Here is a 24449-nt window from a genome sequence, read left to right on the forward strand (position 1 = left end):
TAATTTTTAAATACTTATAGATTTTCCACATTCCCGTCTGTTGACTTCTAATTTAATTTCATCTGATCAAAGGACATACTTTTTTTGTGATTTCAATACTTCTAAAGTAAGATTTGTCTAGCATATGTTTTATCCTGAGAAAGTTCTATGTACTCTTAAAAATAATATGTACTTTACTATGAAGGAAAATGTTCTACATATGCTAGTTCTAATTGCTTTATGTTTTCAACATCTCATATATCCTTAATGATTTCCATCTAATTCTTTACCAATTATTGAAAACACAGTATTAAAGTCTCTATTATTGCTGGTATTACTCTTTCTCCCTTAAATTCTATCGATTTTTGTTGAAAATATTTGGGAACTTTGACAAATGTTTGTAACTATTTTATCATTCTGATTGACACCTTTATCATTATGGGATGTTCTTTAATAACAATTTTTATCTTCAATTCTATTTTGTATGATATTAGTATAGCCATTCTATTTCTTTTTTATTTGTGCATATTTTATCTTTCTCTGTCCTTTAAGTTTTGATCTACTGTGTATTTGAATCTTCAGGGTGTGTGACCTTTAATCTTGACTTTGTTATTTAGTGTGACCTTGGGCATATTAATTTGTTTTTCTAAACAAAAGATTCTTCACTTAAACAATCAGAATAAAAATACTCAGGAATATTTTTCTAGGAATTAAATGACACATTTCTGAGGCAACTGTACCTGGCATAAGTAGTGTATATATGAAAAAAATTATTATTAATGATACTGCCAAAGAATAAAACATTTATCAAAATGTAGTACCTTTTCAGACAAATACTGTTCATAAATTCCAACAGCAGCTGCTCTTAAAAGACCTTTGGTTTGGTTCGTTTGATGTTTTCCATCTCTTTGACGACTTAATAAAACCTCTAGCTGTTGTTGGGCTGTAACCCGGTAGCCTTCCACTGTCATCCAGAAGAAAAGATGTGCTTGACCTCCAGTTTGCTGCATGTAATCTACCGGAACAAAATCCATTAATAAGACAGACATTAACGTCAAACAATTTGGGGTCCATATAGATGTATGACAAGTAAGTAAAAAGGATTGTAATTTCAAGTATTTAAAAATGTGTTGCAAATCTTTAAGATGAAAAAACAAGTTATAAGTTAAATACCAGATATGTAGAAAACATTAGAGGAAGCACATATTATAAAGATTTTTTAAATCTCATTTTTCATAATAAAATCGCTAGGGAATAATTTCTACCACATAATAATAATTTCTACCACTTCATCTGGAGTAAACTACTTCAACAACATTCAACATTTGTTCTGAATAAAGATTACTAGTTAGAGTATGAATTTTTCTACATATAAAGATTGGCAATTCAGCAAACCACATATTTATATTTTTGATCACAAAACTGAAGATATAGGGATTTTTAAAAAATCTTCAGATAAAACCAATTTTATATATTAGCAAAATATATAAATAAAACATTATTATATATTAAGACAGTATAAAAATAAAATACCACATCCACATATAAATAAAAATTATATATAAATAGCTTATATGCATATTATGCATTCTCAATAAAGTATTCTCAATGGATTTAAATTCATAGTAGAATCACCTAGGTTTATTTTTTAAAAAGCAGTTTAACAAATACTCATTAGTTATAATAAGCATTTTTTCCTTCAAAACAAAATAAATATCTTATCTCCATGGTTTCTAAAGAAAAAGAGTTCAGAAAATAAAGGGTTGTTATGCAGCATACTAGCCATTCAAAATTTAATAACACTTAAAATTAAAACAGTATGGTGGTTCTTAAAAAATCATAATAAAATTACTGTATGATCTAGCAATCCCACTTGTGGGTATATAACCAGAACAACTGAAAGTAGAATCTCAAAGGTTTATTTGTATGTGCATATTCATAGCAACATCATTCACCCTAGATAAAACACAAAGCAATCCAAGAGTCTCTTGATGGATGAATAGGTAAGTAAAAATGTGGTGTCTGTGCATGTGTAGTATACACACACACACACACACACAAACTGAATTATAACTCAGCCTTAAAATGGAAGAAAATTCTGACAAATGTTACAACATGAATGAACCTTCAGGAAATTAAGTCAATCATTCTAATGGGTAAAGTTTTGGTTTTTACAAGATAAAAAAAAAGCTCTAGAGATGGATGGTGGTGATGGCTGTATATTATCAATTTTATATTTAAGATCACTGAACTGTACACTTAAAAATATTAAGATATGAAATTCTGTTAAGTGTATTTTGCCACAATAGAAAAATTCAATGGCTATATTATGTAAATAAAATGAATTGACCTACCCATAAAAAACTGTAGTGCAACATTGTCTACAAGAATGCTGTCCAGAGGGATTGTGCAAAGTTTCCCAAAGTTTGCTGCCAGTTTCACAGTATTTATTTCCTACACACAAAAGTGAATACATGTTAGTATTTTATCAAATCACTCATTAGGGTAAAGATCTTTAGAAAAATAAGGGAAATAAAATCTAACATTAAATTTAAATGGGATAAAAATAAAGTCTTTCCATTCCCTTTCATGTTGATTCCCAATAAAATACTCTGGTTAGTGAACATAAATTCCTAGTTGTTTCAAGAGGTACCTAGCAAACATTTATTAAAATATGATAAACATTAATTTCAGCCAATATAAAAAAACAATCTAAAATATTGTATTTAAGTATTTTCTATCTCTACATACTTCAAATGAAAATGAACAATTTAGGGGATAAAGAAGTAAGAGGATATTTGAAATGATTATGTATTCAAGAATGAACTCCAATATTTCCAATTTTTGATTAAAGTCTATTTGATTCTAACAGTGAAAAAATTTATAATTTTTAGAAAAAAAATGTATATCTTTTCAGACCACATAAACAATGAATTTGTATCCTGTCCACAGTCACAGAGTGAAGTAATTACCTACATACAGGGGCGGGAGGCATGAATCCAAAAGTTAAACAGCATCTATATGCTAGACACTATGCTGATGACATTACACACATTACTTAATTTAAGGTACACAGCAATCTTATTGGGTATGTGTCCCCAGTCTCATTGAACAGATTAAAAAAAATGAAGATTAGGAAGGTTATCTATGGTGACAAAGCTGGTAAATATGAATCTGTGTTTTCAATTCTGCAGCATTTCCTCTAAAATTCATACCATTGCTGCAAACTGTCTTAACTGGCTTCTACCGCCAAATCCACATCTCATTATCCCTGGTATTTTTAAAGAAAAGATTTGATAGGTTGCCTTATTCATTGCAGATACTAAATTAGCATAAATAGTACAAGAAGAAAGAAAATTTGAAAAGAGAAAAAACAAAGAAACAGCAATATAAATCTATCTCTGTAATCAGTATTTCATTTCACAGAGTTGCTGAATAACAGACAACAGAATTGAAATGAATAGCCTAGAGCAACAGCAACAATGGTGCACACAGGGCATAGGGAAGAGTATACAGCATAACTTTATTTTTAATATTCTAAGTCAAATTCTAAGTAAAATGGTTATAAAACTGGAGATTCTGAGATTACTTTCAAAAGGAAAATATCAGATGAATTGAGCCCATAAAATACAAAGGTTGATATTCAATATAGAATTGACTTTTATAGGCTTCCAAACAAAGTATCTAAATTTTAAGAGGATTCAATATCAAAATGCATTAGAGCAAAGAGAATTTAACTAATGATGCTGAAAGATGACTAACTCTAAGGTCTGGATAAGGTAACTATTTAAAGAAAAAATGCATAAATAAAACCACATTATTCTTCTAATTTACATATATACAGTAGTTTAAAAATATAGTTAACAATACACACAAGTGACAATGTGACTCAAGCTTTATCTTTTTATTAGTAATGTTTCAGAAAGTTAAATTCATCTAGCAAACTGAACAATATTTAAAAAAAAAAAATTCTTCCATTCTGTATGGAATTTAAATATATTACCCAATTCTAAGAATAGCAAGTCAAAAACAAATTTCCAAAATAGAAAACCAGAGCCAAATGGTGATACTAAAAACTAAAGAAACTAAAAAATATATATTTTCTCTGCTTAAACCCCCAAATCTCTACTCTTCTTTATAGTAAAATTCCTCTGAAGAGCTATCTACAAACATTATTTTTAATTCTTTTCTTCCATTCTTCCCTGGACAGACTCCAATCAGGCTTCATCACTACTTCACAAAAACTGCTCTCATCAGATCACTAGTAATTTCCATGGTGGTAAACCTAAATGGCAAATTCTCAGTCTTCATTTTACTCAATGTTATCATAATTTGACACACCTGACCTATCCTTTTATAGAAATCACACTCTCAGTGTGTCCTTCAATCTTTCTGGCCATTTATTCTTTGCTTCCTTGTCTGGATCCCTTAATTCTTCTTCAACTTTATTCACTGAATTGACTTAGGACTAATCATCGGTATGCTCTTAGTTTCACTTTTAGATAATCTTATCCAGTCTCTTAACATTCAATCAAATTTTGATAAATTCCAAGGATTCATAAAGTCACCTCCATCACTAAACTTTCCCTTGAACTCAAGATTAACCATTAGCATGTGTAAATGATCTCTAAAAGGATATCAAATTAAAATATCCAGAACTTGTTTCTCCTTGCACATCTTTCCCTTCAATTTTACATCTCAGCAAATAGCATATATTATTCGTGAAGTTGCTCAGAGGAAAAATCTTGGAATTATCCTTGAGGTTTTTTTTTTTCCTTTCTTACCCCATATTTAGTCCATTAGCAAATCCTGTGAGCACCACACCCAGTCTCTAAGCACATCTCATAACCTCCACAGACATTTCTGTCTTAATCTGAAGCAGTAATCTTAAATTCCACTACAGGTTATTCTTCATAAAAAGTCAGAAAATTCACTTTAACTCATAAATTAGAACATGTAGTGACTGATTTCCACCACAATTAGAATAAAATAAAAACCTTAACTATTGCCAGTAAAACATATGCATATAAAATCTAGCCCTCAGGTTCCATAACTTCATTCTTCACATAATCCTTAATTCATTCACCTAACCATGACGACCACATATAACTCACTAAAGACATTTCTGTCTCAGGGCCCTTGCACTTGCTTTCACTTTTGCTAGGAAGATCAAAATCAAGCACACAAAAAATACAGTATGAACTCTCATGTTATTCAGATTTGTCTGTGCTCAAATATCACCCAATCTCTCAGCATCTATCTAAAATGCTCATTTTATATATTCTACACTGCTACATTTTTTTCGTTGCAGATATCATCATGATGTTATATATCCATTTGCTTATTTCATTTTCTGACTATGCAATGAAAAGGTAGCTCCACAAAAACCTACCTTTATTTGGTTCACCTAAAATCGTGCCTGATTCACAAAATTCACTGAACGCTAAATTTTGAATAAATAATAAATAAATAAATAAAAAATCAAGGAATAAAATAAAACTTTTAATCCTTTGCATGTTTCAAGCTATGTTTTTTAAATTTAAATTTGTTTGGTCAACAAGTTTATTGTCATTACCCAAAGAATCTTCACAGAAAACCGTTGTTTTATTTAGCTCTCAGCAGCCTGTTCCTAAGCTCTGAGAATCAACCTTCTTTTAACCTACCCAATCTTTCTTCTGGGCAAGGGATTTGGGGGGATGGTTTCACTTCTTTTTAACTTCTCTCTTGTACTTCTTCTAAAAGACTGGTTTCTCTTATATAGCAGCCATGAGCTTTCTTATCCATCTTCCATAATGTCTTCAATCACACTGTTCTTTATTGTACTGAGAGAACTGTTTCTTGTAAGCATCTTCACTTTCTTCCACTTGATAATACACATATTCTGTCCTGATCCATGATATGCTTCCCAAGGTACTTCTGCATTAAACTCCTTGCTTTCAAGATTTTAACCAGGGAATCATTTGAGATAGTAAGAAATAGAAAAACCTCCATCCACAGCTTTCTTTAGAGAGCTTTACTGCCAGTAGCGGTTCTGGCAACAAGTAGCAGGTGACAGCATAAGCTGACCATCAGTATTTTCCACACTGTAATCTTGAATCTCCTGTACACAATGCTTTCCACATTCAATTAATCTCCAGTTACTTCCACTTGGCTTCCATAGGTCTTGCCCATAGCAACCTACTGAGAAGTCTATGGGCCAGCTGTACGTCAGTATAATACTCTACAGCATAACTGGTTAGGCCTACTTTCACACCACATTTTTCTTTTTTTTAAAGAGAGAGAGAGAGAGAGAGAGAAAATCTCTCTTTTTTTTTTTTTTTTTTTTGTAGAAGGACACAACACAATGCCTTTAATTTTTATGTGGTGCTGAGAATCGAACCCGGGTCACGCGCGCGCTAGGGGAGCGCTCTACCGCTGAGCCACAATCCCAGCCCCTCACACCATATTTTGATAGTTCAAATATATATGCTGAACAGACTATCGTATCCCCTTCCATACTGACATAAGCAATCTGGCAAACGATAACTATCACCCTGTATTTGACCATATACTTCTCCTGGATCACCGATTGTTACTGAGCTTGAGTAATGAAGTTTTACCCTCTCTTCTTCTAAATTTCACTTGCCATGTCTTAATTTTAAAGCTTATTCTTGACAGCTGTAGCAAAACCTACCCTGTGGAACCAAGATTGGTGTCCATAGCTTAACAGAGCTATGGAGGCCCAGCAGCAGTATGGGGGAGAAAGTTCAAGTGATATTTTAACTAATCTCTTTGATTTGCTTTAATAAATACTTATCATATTATAGTATACAAGAGAAAACTGTTGTGAAATCCCTGCTGTAGAATGTTGCATTGGTTAATATCAGACCCTTTTCACTCTCATACATTGTTGGAGGAGCTGCAAATAGGTGCAACTACTATGGAAAACAGTATAAAGATTCCTCAAAAAACTTGGAATGGTACTTCCAATGGTAGTACCAATGGTACTACCATTTGACCCAGTTATCCCACTCCTCAATGTATACCCAAAGACCTTAAAATCAACATACAAAGTAACACAGCTATACCAATGTTTACAGCAGCTCAAGTACAATAGCCAAGCTATGGAACCTACCTAGATGCCTTTCAACAGACGAATGGATAAAGAAAATGTGATATATACACACAATAGAATATTATTCAGCCTTAAAAAAGAATAAAATTATGGCATTTGCCAATAAATGGATTGAACTGAAGAATATGCTAAATGAAATAAACCAATCCCCAAAAAACCAAAGGCTGAATGTTCTCTCTTAAGAATATGCTAAATGAAATAACCCAATCCCCCAGAAACCTAAGGCTGAGTGGTCTCTCTTAAATATGGATGCTAACCCACAACAAGGGAGGGTAGAAAAAGGAAGAATAGAAGTCCACTAGATTAGACAAAGCGAAACAAAGGGAAAGGAGCAGAGAGGGGAATAGAAAAGACAGGAAAAATTAATTGAACATAATTTTCCTAGCTTTATATTTGAATACACAACCAGGGCAACTCTGCATCATATACTACCACAAGAATAGGATCCTAATTAGAATAAGTTATGCTCTATGTATGTATAATTTGCCAAAATACATTCTACTGTCATGTATAACTAAAAAAAAAAAAATAAAATCTGACCTTTTGTCACTTATTAGCATTTTAATCAATAGAAAACATTTATAACTAAACATTAATTCAAAAGTACTTAATAGGGCTGGGGTTGTTGCTCAGTGGTAGAGTGCTTGCCTAGCATGTGTGAGGCCCTGGGTTCAATTCTCAGCACTATATATAAAGAAATAAAATAAAAGCCCATTGACAACTAAAAAACTATTAAAAAGTATTTTAAAGTACTTTATACTTACTTTGCCTGACTGCAACCGCTGTATTCTTGAGTCACATACTTTCTTTACAAATAATAAGCTATTTATTTGATTTTTGATGGTATTGATATCTAAAAGGAAACAAATTTATTATGAGCGAGGCAAATGGTATTTACAAAATATTTTAAATATGTACTACTTTAACAAGATAACCAATTAATACAACAAATTTTTATCTAGTAAAATAAACAATCTGAAATTATGTACAGTGAAATTACTTCATTAAAATTTAACCATGCCTATTATCCATACTTTAGGCATAACTGAAGTAATCACAAGTCACATATTCAGAAAATTATGCTTCTGCTCTAAGCAAATGTTAACATAATAAAATTTATTTAGTTAAGGTGAAAATAGCTAGTAGCATTAAGTGGCAGTTAGGTAAGTAAAGTTTTATTTAAAGATATAACAATACTTAAAGAAAGCATTCTTTTACTTAAATGACTTACCATCACCAGCTGTATCTAAAGATCTAAGATACTGTAATTCTTCTGCTGCCTTATCTCTAACTGCTTCCAATTCTCCAATATTGTCACTCAATTTAATAATGTTCATAAAGGCCTCATAGTTGCAATTAGAATCACGGATCTGAAAATAAAGTTTTTTAAAAACAGTTAGGAAGGGGCTTCATTTAATAAGTAATAAACTGAATTTGAGTGCCTACTATATACCAGGCACCAGATGCTATATACCCAAAGCTTATAACAAAAGGAAACAACAAACAAAAAACCCTATATTCATGGCACTTATGTTCTAATGGGTCAGACTGTAAACAAAACAGAATAAGTAAAATATACAACATGCTAGCAAGTACAAAAGAAGATTCGGAGTTTTTAATGATAGCAAAGAAGCCATGGTCACTGGAGCTAAACCACAGAAGGGCTGAAGAATAGAAGGGGAGACAGTAGTAATGTGGGACAAATCTTGAGGTTTAATAAAGGTTTTGCTTTTAATCTGAAGGAAATCAAATGTTACTAGAAGTTTTAAACAGAGGAGTAATATTCTATGGCTTGAAATATAACGATCATTACATAAAAAATGTAGGAAGAATCAAGAACAGAAGAAAAATCAGTTAATAATACAGATAAAACATGATAATAGTGCCTAGCAAAAGTGAGGGTATGAGAAAAGTATATTTTAAATGTTCTTTGTTACATGTTTTGTGTTGGCAAATGCTTTACTCAGACAGTATAGAAAGACTGGCTGACAGAAATATATCTGATTTAAGTGTGAAATAAGAGAACTAAGAATTATATCAAGATTTATGGCCTGAACAATGTTTAACAACATTAAACAAGATGCAGAAAACATAAAAAAAAAAACGGAAGGTTTTGGAAGGAAGGCAGAATATCAGGAGCTCAGTCTTTGCCATTAAACAACAAAATGTAGATATTAAGGATGCTTTTGAATATGAAAGGTTAAGTGTTCAAGGAGAATTGGAAATATTTGTTTCCAAGTCATTGACCTATATATGATATTTAAAACCGTACAACTGGACAGGAATCATCAAGAAAATACATGAGGATTGAAAAAAGAGGAGTTCCACAACAGAAACCTACTTAGCACACTTACACAGCAAAAAAGACTGAGGAAGGCCAAAAACCAAGAACACATTTTGTCTTAACAAGCCAAGTAAAGCAGTGTTTTAGCTAGGCATAGTGGTGTACACCTGTAGTCCCACCGAGGCAGGAGGATCACAAGTTTGAGGCCAGCCTGGGCAACTCAGTGAGAACCTATCTCAAGATAAAAAACAAAAAGGGCTTGGTGGTGAAAGTACTCCTGGGTTCAATCCTCATTATTGTTTGGGGGTGGGGGGAGAAATGTTCTAAACTTATTTTGTCCCATAATCCTAGATGTGAAACACCTATAAAAACTTAAATATAGTATATAATTATGTAATAATAATATAATTATTAGTTAATATAATAAGATATATAAGCCCCAGATATGAATTCTAGTTTATTTTAATGCACTTTTGTCGATTTTGTTGAAATAGAGTTTAAAACTAGGGATATAAGGGTATAATAAGGAAAATGAGAATGTCAAATGTCAAGAGAATAAAGTCAATAAAAGGGGGAATCTAAGAATTGACCATTAAGTTTAACAATGGATATCATCCTCCTTGACCTAGAGAACTTTATTGGCAGGGTTCAAGAAAGAAGAAGAGTAGGACACAGTGGCCCATGTTGTAATCCCAGCAACTCAGGGGGCTGAGGCAGGAGGACCAGGAGTTCAAAGCCAGACCTTAAGCAACTTAGGGAAACCCTGTTCTGAAATAAAACATAAAAAGGACTGGGGATGTTGCTCAGTGGTTAAGTGTCCCTGAGCTTAGTCCTCAATACCATTGGGGGGGGGGGGAGGGCGGAAGAGAAAAGAAGAAAGAGAGAGAGAAGAAAATGTGGACAGCCAACAGAGTGTGAAAATTTGATGAAGCAGAAGAGTGGGAAATTGACAAAGCAATAAAATTGGAACTATCCAGAAGATGACAGGTACAGTGCACAAGAATGGAGATGCCAGACACAGTGGCACATGCCTGCAATCCCAATGACTCCAGAGGCTGAGAAAGGAGGATTACAAGTTCAAGGCAAGCTTCAGCAACTCAGCAAGACCCTAAGCAACTTAAGGAGACCCTGTCCCAAAATAAAACATTAAAAAGGGATGGGAATGTAGCTCAGTGGTAAAACACCTACGGTGGTGAAAGTACTCCCCAGTACCAAAAACAAAAAGAGTTGTCTTATCTAGGATGCTTGGATATATCACCAACAACCATAGGAGAAAATGAAGAGTATATGTACACAGAAGTAAGGAATGAGCATTTTGGAGAATAGGACATTATGAAAGTTCTCTTTTGATTACTTCCATTTTTCCATTAAGTAATAAAAGCATGAGTGAAAGCGTGAGGATGTGAAAGGTGGGTACATGAAAGTGGAGGATGTACAAAGAGCTATTCAGGAGAGTGAGAGAAAACAGTTAGGAAATTATGATTGCAAGGCAAGAATAAGGGAACAATTCATATTAGTGCTAATGAGTTTAAAATGAGGTCAGTGTAGATCTCCCCACTCACAACTACATGTTAAATTTAACCAGGGCTGTAACATCACCTAATAACAAATCACTGTAAGTGTAGATAAAATTTAAACTAAGCAAAACAGGGAAAGTGGGAAAAGATAGCACACTTAGGATACTGACTATTCTGAAAAAAAAAAAAAAGAAGAAGAAATGGAGACTAAAATTACAGAACTATGAAAAAATATACATTACATACAGGGATCAATGATACAGACGTTAACTTCTCATTAGAAACCATGGATACAAGATGATAATTACAAAGTTTCTTCCAATTAAACATTTATACAAGTACTAAAATGAAACTGTTGACGAAAGGACCCCATTTTTCCCCGCACCATTTTTTGAAGAGATTATTCTTTCCCACTGGGTAGTCTTTAACACCACATGGAAGATTACTTTATCATATACGTGAGAGTTCATTTCTGGGTTCTGCATCCTGTTCCAATGGGACTACAGGTCTGTTTTTATGCCAATAACACACTATTTAATTACTGTAGCATAAGTTTTGAAATAAAGAAGGATGAGGTTTCCTGAAATTTTGTCCTCATGATTGTTTTGGCTATTCAGGTTCCTCTGAGATACCATATAGACTTTAGGATTGTTTTTCTTATTTCAGCCAAAAATATTGGAATTTTGATAGAAATTACTCAGAATCTATAGATTGCTTTGGGTAGTATTGACATCTTCACAATATTATATCTTCCAAAACATGAACAAGGGATGAGTTTTCATTTATTTGTGTCATCTTTGATTTCTTTCAACACTGTTTGTGGTTTGTAGTGTACAAGTCTTTCCTCATTTTGGTACTTCTTTTGCAGAATCCCATAAGTTTTGTAAACTCTGATATTGTGAAATATGTATTTGGTCTTTATTCCAGTTTCCTGACATGCAACTAATATTCCTTGGAATCTCAGGAGTGATAATAGTGTCTTGTCTCCTATACAGCCTCGGGATGAACTTTCAGTCTCACTAGTTTTCCTCTAGTTCTAGGGAGGAAAAAGGGTCTAAAGACCGAGCTGATAAATTAATGGTTAATAATTTAACCAAACATGTTTCAGAAAAACCCAAAAGGACTGAACTCCAAATACCTGAACATGTATAGGTTCCTGGAGGGTGGCATGCCCAGGTAAAGCATGGAAGCTCTGCATCTTTTCTCCCAAACCTTACTCTATGTATCTCTTCCATCTAAATTTTCATGTTATCATTGTAATATCCTTTATAATAAGTGGGTGAAAACAAGTATTTCCCTGAATTGTACAAGCTGCTCTGGCAAACTAACTGACCTAGAAAGGTGATCATAGAAACCCCAATTTATACCAGTTAGCCAGAAGTTCCAAAACCCAGACTTGAGACTGGCATTTCAAGGAGGATAGGGTGTTGTTTTATTGAGCCCTCAACCTGTGGGATCTGATGCTATTTCCAGGCAGATAGTGTCAGAATTTAAATGAATTAGTGCATACCCAGCTGGTGATCTCTGAAGAAATGACTGCTTGGTTCATTACCATTCTGTGTTATAAAAATATAGGAGGAAAAACTGAACTTGTTTTTCCTGTATCTTAAAAGTTATATTTAAATTCTCTGTTGTATCAAATTATTTATCTCTGTTCTGCTTTTTGACCCATTGCTTTTTTAACAGTGTGCAGTCTTATTTCCACATATTTGTGAATTTTTCAGTTTTCTACTTCCTGGTGGCTTCCTAGGTGCAATATCTTACAATTTTAACAATCTATTCTAAATTGATAACAATTTCAATAATATACAAAACTTGCACTAACTTTACATGTCTATTCATTGATCTCACAAATTACATCTTTTCAGATTTTATATCTATTGATATAGTTTGAGAGTTGTAGTTGTATGTTATGCTTTTATTTTTTAATTCTGTAACTGTATTAAAGCAATGTAGGCACACTATCATTACAATATAACAGAATAATGCATTTCTATATATTTGATTTACAAAAGAGCTTTGTATTTTTGTATGCTTTCTTTCTGTTCTCTAGCATTCTTTCATTTCAATCTGATGGACTCCTTTCAGTAATTCTTATAAGGAAAGTCTAGTAGTGATGAACTCCTTCAGCTTTTGTTTACCTATCCTTCAAAAATGAAGGAAAACTATAGTATTTAGCTACAGAGCTGGAAAAAAAAAATGCTGATAATCTTATGAGTGCTTTCTGATATGCTAGTCCCTTTGTCTTGCTACTTTAAAGATTCTGTCTTTGACCTTTTGACAATTCAATTTTATTTAATTCTTCTCTGTGTGGGTGAATCTCTCTAGGTTCAACCTAAATTTGAATTTGAAAGTCTATTTCCTTCCTCAAATTTGGGATGTTTTTGCCAATTCTTTCTTCAAATAATCTCTGTTAATTCTCCTCTAGCTTATTCTGAAAATCCCAACATACATAATTGATTTACTTTACAGTGCCTGTAAATCCCTTAAGCTTTGCATTTTTTCTTCATTCTTTTCCATTTTTGTTTTTTGCTGATTCAATAATTTCACATAATGTGTCTTCAAGTTCACGGATTCATTCTACTTAATCAAGTTTGCTGTTGACCTCTCCTAGTGAATTTTTTCATTTAATCCCTGTATTTTTTCAGCTCTACTATTTTTGTTATTTTTTGTTTATATTTCTTTGTTGATAGTCTCATTTTTCTTTATTAATCACTTTTCAATTTGTTACTTGTATATCTATGCTGTATCATAGCACAACCAGTTTCTTTAAGATGATATTTCTAATCTTTGTTAGATGATGCATAGATCTTCTGTTTCTTTAGGGTTCAAGTCCTGGATATTTATTTGGCTATTTTATTTTATCCGTGTTTCCCTGTTTCTTTATGTGTTCCTTACTTTTTGTTGTGATTTTTAAATTTAAAAAAACAGACACCTCCATCTAGATTTTACAGACTGTCTTCACACAGAGGAAGAACTTCATTAATCAGCCCAGCTAAGATTCTGGGAACCTCTCAAACTTCTGGGCTTCTCTGTGTAATTTCCCACTTAATTTCTCAGTTTCTTTTCCAGGAGTTTATAATCTTTGCTCCTTCTAGTGCCTTGTTTACTTCAGTAAAAATTCTCTCATGCTGCAACAACCTGATAAGCCTTCCTGTGTCCTTGGCAGCCCCCAGGCATCCAAGATATGCTAGTTTCAACAGTGCTCCAATTAAAATGAGAAAGATATCAGCACCTCAGGAATTACCCTGAAAATCCAGAGTACTGAGACACATGTTGTAGTCTTTTCTTTCCTTCTCACAGAGTCTCAGGAGCCTGGCACTTAATAATTATATGAGTTCTGTCACTGTCTGCTATACTGTAAGTCCTCTGGCCCTATCACAAGTTATTAAACTATCTTCTGTTCTCTATGGCCACAGGCATCAAAATATACTCGCTCCCCAACAGCACTCCAAGTCAGGAGAGAAAGAAACACATTCTTTGAAAAGCCCCTGAAAGGCCAGAATATTGGTCATATATTCCATTCTTTCCTTTCTCTCCCAGTGGAAAAGCTACAAGTTGGGTTTTTCTTTCTGATCACTAACTATGCCATGTTTGGGGATGAGCTGACACGGCTGAAATGAAATAGCTTTACTGACTTGTTTCAGTGCAGCTACTCTTAGCTTCAAGCTCACCTGGGGTATTTAGACTTCCTAACTGGTTTCTGTAGTTCTCAGAAAGGTTGTGTGGACCCTTTTATTTTGTTAAATTGGTATTTTTGTGGAGAAATAAGATCTGGGGTTTCCTATTCTATCATCCTGCTGATATCAATCCCATTGGCAATTTCTTATAAAGTTTAACATAATCCCTATGTTCCGTAACTCCACTCCTAATGATTTACTCAAAAGGAAATTTATAGTATATTCATAAAATGGAATACTCTTGAGCACTTAAAAAAAAATGAATGCAAGGAAATTTTCAAAATAATAGTGTGTTAAGCATAAGAAGCCAGACACGAAGGAGTAGAGATTGCATGACTCCATTTATATAAACTTCACGAACAGGCATAACTAATTAATGGTGATGGAGAATGGAGGGGTTATGTTTGGGGGAAAGAGGGGATGGACTTGCTAGAAGTCAGAAAAAAAGAACTTTTGGGGATTATGGAAAATTTGTTTTATGATTCATGATACCTACATGACTGTATATATTTATCAAAATTCATTAATATGTAGAATTAAGATCCAAACATTTCACTTTATACAACTTATACTTCATTGATAAAAGGAAGAATAAAATAAAAGAACATTGAACTTGAATACATTTAAAATACAACTGTCTTTCATTTTTGTCTAGTTACAGTTATCAATATTAGCAAATTAAGTTTGATCACTTCCAGACAGAGACAAGACCTAACTTTGTTGTCTTTATAAAATATACATATATTAAGATAAAAATAATGCAAATCTGGCCATATTGTTTTTAAAAATTACTTTAAAATCATTCCCAACCATTTTCTATGACTCTAGCACTTTACATACATAAGATAATGTTAATATAGTTCTAAGATGTTACTTTCAAATAAGAATGAACTATTCAATTAGATCACACTAACATGAAAATGCAGTTGAATAAATAAGAGCTCAGTTAACATTTATATTTATAATACCTATGCCTAAAAAGCTTTTCACATAAATGTCAAGAGTGTTAAAAAGACAACAAAGGACGCTAAAGATCCCTTCTTGATAAATTCTTCTCTTTTAAATATATTTTCTGATAATCTACTGAAAAGTACAACAGTGACTGTGTTCCCTTGTCTATTAAATCACATAAAATTCAAAGTATCATACAACAGTATATATCATACACAGGCCAATCATAGAAGAACAAGTAAAAATGTAGTAAATTGAAATATTTTTGGAGTATGTGCTAAAACCTTCACAAAATGTTTTTGCCATATAATGAACTACAGAGTTAATACATGCTCAGCAAAAGAGATCATCTTCAGTTAACTGTTTCACATAAAAGGTATCATTAGTATTTTTCATGTTCATAAAAACCAAATTCTATCATTTTAATGGCTGCACAATACTTGATTATATTGATATGAAATAATTTATTAATTTAATCCCTTGTTTGGGATATTTAAGTTGCTTCCAAATTTTTATGACTATATACAACATTGCTATGAATGGCTTTGAATATAGATTTCTGCAGACTTAACTTTCACTTTGGAATAAGCTCTTAGGTAGAATACCAAAGGAAATACATCTTAAAATTTTAACTATATAGAAATGCACATTTTTAAAGCTTCTGGTAGAACCTAATAATAAATAGTTGACAACTAAAAAGAAAATCAACTTTTATCACTTCCAGAAAAAAAAATGCTAGGAATACAAAATAAAATTTTTCTTTTCTTTGCAGGTAACCCATAGTCTGGTGAGAGAGACAAATGTGGTGGCAACAATAATAATAAAGCAATGGCTGGCAAGTTTGACAATGTCAAAGGAAATCAAAGAATAATCAGTGATTCTTTCCTAAGAATAGTAGATGGGGTTAAAAGGAGATGAATGTAGAGAAGAAATCCTGGGTTCAAGTAATGAATCAAAGATCTAAAAGTATATACCAAAGGAATTCCCAGCAGATAGCCCATTTACAACTCCTCCTTGCTATGACTTTACTGAGGAACAGAAAATACAATCAGAAAATAAAAAAAAAAAAATTGAACTCATAAACTGAAGAATTCCTATTTGGTATGCTTGAAAGAGTAGAAAAATCTTGAGTTATCCACTTACAAGCACATGAAGCAACTTAGGAAAACAGACCTAAAATACAAATATTCTGATTCTCATTCTAGTGTTCTATCATTCATATTTTCCATTATATGGTATAAAATGTGAAGCACACACTATTTAAGTAGTTCAGACATTGAGTTGTATTTAAAACAAAATATAGGTTTAGTATCCCTAATCCAAAAATTCAAAATCCAAAACATTTTGAGTACTGACATTATGCCACAAGTAGAAAATTTCACATCTAACTTCATGTGACAGTTCACAGTCACAACACAGGCATGCTAAGAATATTGCATAAAATGACCTTCAAACTACGTATAACGTGTATGTGAAACAAATGAATTTCATGTTTAGACTTGGGTCCTATTCCCAAGATATTTTATTATAAATACCAAAATATTCTAAATTCTGAAGCATTTTCAGTCCCAAGCATTTTAGACAAAGGATGTTCCACCTGAAGTAGCTGTTAAAAATACTCATTGTTTGTATACATAGGCAGTTTAAAAGATTCCATTTTAAAATAAGCAGTAGCAGCACCATAGTATCAGGCAAAATAATCAATAAGCTTCTTAAAAAGAAAATGACCAACACATTTAACAAAAAAATATAAAATAACAAATACAGGAATTACTTTAGAAACATTTTTAATTCCTTCAATAAATTATTTCTTAAACACCCTCATCTCCAAATAGTATTTTACATTTAAAAAATTGTTTCCAAAACAGAGCAGCAATTTTAAAAGGTACTTACCATCCATATGACATACTGATTAATATAATCAGGATCACTGAGTTGATTTATTAATGGAAGAAGAATTCCTCGTGCAAGGATTTCCTTAAAAAAAAAAAAAATTAAAAACAAATTTAATGTATATTTTTCAAAGGCATAATGTAAATTTCCTGACACAGTGCTGTTACATAAGCTAGGTATGATACACTTGATACACATACACATGTGAAAACATAATAATGAAATGTTATAAAATGGTGATATCCCACAACCTCATTAAAATAAAGAAGACAAAGCTACCTATCAAGTTCACATCTCCACAATGACACTAATGGTGAATTATAGATGTATCTGGTACATTAGTATTTATGTCAATTTTTAAAAGACAAAACATGAGGAAAAAAGTTTTTGTGGATTCATACATCTATATTAAAAGTATAAAACAGAATGAAAAGATGTACACTAATTTTAGAATCAAGTTTTTTACTTCAAGGGAGAAAAACCAAGCAAATGCAATAATTATGTTCTAACCTATTTAAATTCTGCCTTTCCTTTGAAGCCTTACTGAACAATCAATTATACTGTAAAATAAACCCTAACCATTTCAGCTGAACACTTTTTTTACATACTTAAAACACACAGCCACCCAGTATTTGTAGGATGTATCACTTAATATTTTCTATGTTTTTGAGTACCTTACATTTCTCTAATAAATTACCACTATATAGGAATCCTCTGTATATGAGTAGAATTGGTTAAACTACTGACTTATCTATCTTTGAAAATATTTACCATCTCTCCAGTCTTTTTAAGGTCATTGCAGGCATTTGATAAATGAGTAGAAATAAAAAACTAACAAACTAAGAATTTAGAACTGATTCCATTTTCACCTAAGTAGTAACCTTCATCCATTAATGCCTATGATAGCTAAATTTATAAAAATCATTTCTTGAGAATATTGGAGGGGGCTAAATAACAACAAATTTAACAAGATATTTAACTTTTCAAAGTAAAAGAGTAATTTATTTCTTTTTACTGGATTGCTAATGTATCTGGGCCATTTTTTAGCATATGTTCACAGAAGGTGGTCTTTATTTTTCCTTAAAGAAATATTTTATGTGAATTTACTTTTGTAAATTGTGTAGGTCTCTGATAACTATTACCCTGTGATGAATTAATATCTCATAGGCACTAATATATGTTCCAGTTATTTTTAGAAATGTCTCAAGATACTTTATGGTGCCAAATTTCAAGGAATTGCTCCTTTCAAGATTAGCTTTAGCCCCTAACTTCTTAAAAATTATACTTGTTTATTTAATTTCTTCCATCTAATTATATCTCTGGCTAAAAATGTTCAAATTTAAAAATGTACTTTGTAAGAAGAAAATTTACACACACACACACAAAAAAAAATGTTTTTCCAAAGTTTCTTTTTAAAATGAGGAAAAATACATTGGAAAGAATTTTGAGTAAGTTTTGTATTTACTAGATAAAGCAATTAGTTAATCTTAGAAAACTACTTTGGTATCTGAATTTGCCTCATAAAATGGTCTGGCTATTCAGGGGCTAATTATATGACCCAATAATTCCTCTACAGGTCCTCGTGAGAGCTCTAAATATTTCAAAGTAAATAGCCATTTCCACATAATTCTTATTTTAAGACCCACAAATTCTAGAAGATAGCATCAGCTGTCACTATGGAGGCCTGAAAGATATAAAATCATGAAACCATGAATCTTTAAATGAAGAAAAGGCAGTAATAGAAAGAATGTAGAAGCAATTAAAAAGCAATTACTTCAGTCAAATACTGTGTTGTACAATCTATGCAAAAGACCCATTTAAAGGAAAGAACTTTCATCTAAACAAAAATGTCTTTTCGGAAAACTCAAATTTGGGAAAACTTGGAATATAGTGACCATTGACAAAATTATTGACAAAAGAAAACTGATAAAGACTATCATGACAAAAGAAAAAGTGAATTGCTGAATGCAGGGCCTTATAATTATCCGTAATCAGATTCAAGCACAAAGAAATGAAGTATTGACTAAAAGAGGAATCCTTAGTGAAACACATTTGCTCATTACAATCCTACTGATTTTTAACAATAACCTCATGTAACAGGGCAGATCTTCATTCATAGTCCTTAGGTGTCAGTTTATTTCTCAGGAATCTGCAGTAGCATGTGCACCACAGGCATCAAGAGGGCAGGGTTTCCTGTTGCATTATAACTGATTCTCTGATTTAATGCCTGTTACATACCATGTACAGTGTTAACCACTAGGTATACAATGATGATACATACAGATAAGGTCCCTGACCTAAAGGAATTTATAATTCATTTGAGAAAAAGATATCAATTAAGTAAACACAACAAATGAATTATTACTTTAAAACATGATAAATCCAATGATGAAAAAGAACTATGTACAGCCAACAGTAATAAGGAATTACAAGAGAGTTTAAGATTGGGTGGTCAGGGAGGCTTCTCTGAGGAAATGACATTAAGTGAGATATAAAAAAATAAATACTACTTAGCTAAGAGACTAACAATAATCAATCTTAGCAAAGGGAAAAATCATATGCAATAGCTTTATAACTGGAAAGGAAAGAGGCCTTTTGGGGAAGAAAGCCAATGTGGCTGCAATGTAACAACCAATGACAAAGATATTATCCTTGACCAAATTTTGGAAGGCTCCTCTGAACCCTCTACCAAATTAGGCCTCAACCTTTGGCCTTCCATGTTTATTCATTACTGTATCACACAGTTTTAGCAAGAATCCTGTCACATACATTTAGCCAGAACTCTCCCACCCTTCATAGCTGATCAAATTCTTCATCCCTGCTCTTGATATTTCACCATCCTGACCTACCTTTAGCAAGAATCCTATTGAGTCCTTTTAAACACAGTCTCCTGCCCATACTACTCTACATCTCTTAGTAACTTTCCATCCACTTATCCCCATTCTGCCCCTAGGATACAAATCCCTACTTGTGTTATTCAGAATTGAGTCCAGTTTTATATGAAAGCCTTTCTTCCTCTATTCCAACAGTTCCTGAATAACATCCATTTTTACCACAATTTACCGTCCAATTCTTGTTTTCTCTGAGATTGCACAGCATGGAGGCTAGAGAATAAACAAATGTTATCACACAAGCCTTATAAGCCTCTAGAAAGACTCAGGATTTGGAAAAATTGGTGGATGGTCATAGCATTTACTGGGACATAAAAAAAGACTAAATGGCAAAATGGATATAGAGACAAGAATGATTTCCATTTTGGACATGTAAGTTTAAAAGGTCTGAGTTATTCCAGGGGAGATTTTAAGTGGACAGCATGTCAGAGGACCCTGGAACTCAAAGGGGAAGTCTTAAGATATAAATTTAACTAATTAGCATATGGATGGCATTTAAAGCCAAAGAATGAATAAGCAAAAGAGGGCCTAGTACTAGAGAACTTTAACATTTAATTAAATTTAAGTAGAAGAGAAGTTCAGACATGGTAGATGTGAATCTAGTAATAGACATGCCAAGTATTTACCACCTTTCATATGACTGCTCCCCAAAATTGGCCTAACCATATATAGTTAATCTATCACACTGTTCCATCAAAACTTAGTAGTTTCTACTCACTTCACATTAAATATCTTTAAAATACCTGACAAGTACACTGAATTCAAGCTAGATGATATGAGGAAACTGGGATTGCAATAACATACATGTATTTTTAAAACATGCTTTATAAATTGGTATCCAGTCCAATCCAATCCAATCCAATTCAAGGGGGAGGAAAGACTAACAAGATTATGATTTTCAGGAAAATTCAAAATTTTAATTTTACCCATGCAACCTGGATAAGGTCTTAAAAGTAAGTAGCATTTCTTAATCATAACAAGAAGACAAAGCCAAATGTTACTCCTTTATGCTTACACACAAGAGTTTTACTCCAAAGACTTTCATTACAGGAAAGTTCTCATCTTTAATGAAAATTAAAATTTTAGCTGCTCAGTTCTATTTGAAGTTTCTGTCCAGAAATGTTCTTTTTATCTTGTCTACCTTAGGTAAAGCTATATAGTACTGGAAATTTTTAAGAATTTACCCTTGTTATAACCCAAAATACAAGCACCTAACTTAGGAAGTTAACAAAGCATTGGACAGGGACTTTGGGGGAATTGGGAAAAGGTCCCCAAGACCCTATCAGGGAATCTGAGTCAAAACCTTTTCTGGGTCTTCAAAAATTTTTAAGAATTTAACTGGGTCTTGAGACCAAAAATTTTGAGAACTACTATTCTAAGTTTCTTTACATTCATTATTTGGTATGAGTTTACGCTTACCCTGACAAAGTATCGCATGATCTTGTTCTGGAAATCTCCAGGAGGTAGCAATAAATATAATAAGACCTCACACAAATCTCTTAGGAATCCTAAAAATAGAAAAGGTAGCTATAATAACATTAGAAAACCTAAAATCTCCAACTGCTCTTAATATAAGACACACAAAAAAGGTAGAAATAAGCATTCCCTAGCTGTACTGACTTACTCTTTTAGTAATTAGTACACATCAGCATTCATTAAAATTTACTTCACTGTTCTTCATATACTATTCAGTAACCAAATTAAAATTTCTTTAATTCTGTTCAGTTTTAGACAGTTTATTGAATCACATGAGAAACTTGAATTATTAAATTTTTCTCCAAAAGAGATGCAGAATACGTTCTTCTATTCTGATTTAAGTGAGCTCAACTTACGTAAAATATTGTATGTCATTACTACTTCTTAGATTTAGCTATTATTTCATAATAGTGTGAATGAACTGGCAAGTAAAAGGTAAATTATATAATACATGTAAAAAGGGAAGAAGAAAAAGGGGGAAAGAAGAAAGGAAAGGCAAAGGGAAAAAAAGATTAGCACGTTTTCAAAAATCTAAGAAAATAATTTATTATTTATTAAGAAAACAAATTACATTTTTTTCCCCTATGGTTGTTCCTATCTGACACTTCCTAGGAATAAAATTAAATGGACAATATTGTTAATTTTTTAATGTGCTAATTAGCAAATATTTAATTGTAAAATTCAAAAAATGAACTAAAACGTCTCTGGACTAATCTGTCACAAAGAAAAGGCATGTTCACTTGAATTTATAAATTTCATCTGAAATCATTTATAATGATCTCATTTATAATGATTTTGTTTATAATGATTTATAATGATTTCCTTAGAAAATATTTTAGGGTAACAGATAAAAATCTTACTATAGTTCATAAAATAAAACATTTAATTTTAAACGTTTGTGCTGTTATATTTAAAAAAGACAACACATGAATTTTTAAATGGATGAAAAAATGTAGAAACAACTTGTAGAGTTAAAATGAACAGTGTCTTCACTATTATACCTGTGCACGAATAATTTTACCCTTAAATTTGTTCTGATAATTTGTCTTTAAACAGTTACTGTACTTAAAAGAATTATATTAAAAGGAAAACCTTCTTCATCTTTGGGAGAAGTGCACACTAGGTCACGGCAAACTTCCTTCTCCATTTCAACTTCAACTTCAAAGAAGGTATCTATAAGATCTTCTGCTGTGCCTGGAAGAAGGAAAGAAACAATATAAAATTCAGAAGATGAAAAAGAAAACAGAGTTTTAAATCCTAATTTTCAAATAGAACAAAGACATTACCTTTTACTTGATCGTCTTTCTCTGTTATTCTCTGTTGAGCCTTTCTGAATACTCGTAGGTGTGTGCCAAAATCATCTACAATGCGTGTAGTAAAATAAGGTTGCCAGTCTATTTCTTTTGACCTTTTAGAAAACAATTATATAAAAGCAATATATAAATGCTTTACCAAAAAAAAGTGAGTTCATTTTAATGACTGATACACATTATTATCACAGACTTCAAATTTATACTGAAATTTTAATTATTTTTCATTTGGTCCCCATTTTACAAGACCCAAAGTATATCAAATTTACTTCATTAAGTCTTCTAACAATATTATTTGAATTATTTTATGTGTCAAAGCTTAAAAATACTATCTACTTTATTAAAATATGAAAAGAAATTATTTTTTTCCAGTTAAATCTGAAATGAGTTTGACCACAGTATATCACACAATTTCTCAACCCAGACACAAGAATACATAAGGGATACATAATATTTTTGTTTGCTTTTAAAAGAGTGTTACAAACATTTCTTGGTTTCTTTTGAACCTGTCTGAATTCTCCATATTCTTTCTTTTAGTTATATAATCCAAACTCCTGCCTCTGATCTTATTTCTATTTGTATAAGCTAGCACTTAAAAACATAACCACTAGAAATAACTCACCACAGAAAAATGAGGTACTTAAAAGAATTAACTAAAGTACTACATAAAAGCCTTTAGAATACTTGTAAAATAAGTGATGACTCATTTTATAAAGTTATCTAGTACTTTAATCTCAAAACAACTGAACTCAAGACACTGCTAATTCAGCACACCAGTGAGAGGTTTTATTGAAAAAGGTAATATAATACAATTACATCTCTCTTTGGATAGAATATTTTTAAATAAGCATTTTTTTTCAATGTTTTTTTTCTTAAAATAGTAGTAAAATAACTTCCCTATTTCAGGAACTTATCAAGTAGATAAAAGACAAGAAGCATATTCATGGAGATGTTGGGCACTGTGAGAAACCAGAAAAGTACAAAATAATTCATTATCATAATTAACAACACAAGGATAATAAAGTACTAGTGAAAAAGTTGACTTGATTACAGTCACTTTTTGAAAGGAAGCTTTAATGAGTGATAATGGGATTAAGGAAAAAACAGAGGGCTATTTTCAATTAAAAACATTGTTATTAATATTCATATACTATTTTAAAGTCACAAATATGATTTATTGCATATATAAACAAAGAATAAATTCTAAATACATGAACAGCAAAACAAATTAACATTAAAAACTATGCATTTTAGTATTATCTTTGACAGAAGATTAACATTATTTGAAGAGCCACACATATAGGCATATAAATAAACTTGGTAATAATATTCAGCCTCAAAATAAAAATCTAAA

The 24449-nt window shown here is 31.9% G+C and overlaps 1 protein-coding gene across 4 annotated transcripts in view; it reads right to left on the bottom strand.

Annotated features, from left to right (window-relative positions):
- Snx13 (sorting nexin 13) overlaps positions 1–24449 on the bottom strand; it is a 152201-nt gene that overhangs the window by 50450 nt on the left and 77302 nt on the right. For all 4 annotated transcript variants that reach the window (XR_006855969.2, XM_046463512.2, XM_046463511.2 and 1 more), the window contains 8 exons: positions 23072–23193; positions 22878–22979; positions 21729–21817; positions 17419–17502; positions 8325–8463; positions 7858–7946; positions 2334–2433; positions 801–994 (listed from right to left, as the gene is read on the bottom strand). Coding sequence is in view for 3 of the 4 variants with exons in the window: in XM_046463512.2 (XP_046319468.1) it covers positions 801–994; positions 2334–2433; positions 7858–7946; positions 8325–8463; positions 17419–17502; positions 21729–21817; positions 22878–22979; positions 23072–23193 (919 nt within the window). In the remaining variant the exon portion in view is untranslated. The remainder of the gene's footprint in view (positions 1–800; positions 995–2333; positions 2434–7857; positions 7947–8324; positions 8464–17418; positions 17503–21728; positions 21818–22877; positions 22980–23071; positions 23194–24449) is intronic.

The sequence above is a fragment of the Marmota monax genome, unplaced genomic scaffold, assembly GCF_021218885.2.
Source record: "Marmota monax isolate L192 unplaced genomic scaffold, Marmota_monax_Labrador192_F-V1.1 WCK01_AAM20220418_F8-fsc00057, whole genome shotgun sequence".
In the NCBI taxonomy this organism is placed as follows: domain Eukaryota; kingdom Metazoa; phylum Chordata; class Mammalia; order Rodentia; family Sciuridae; genus Marmota; species Marmota monax.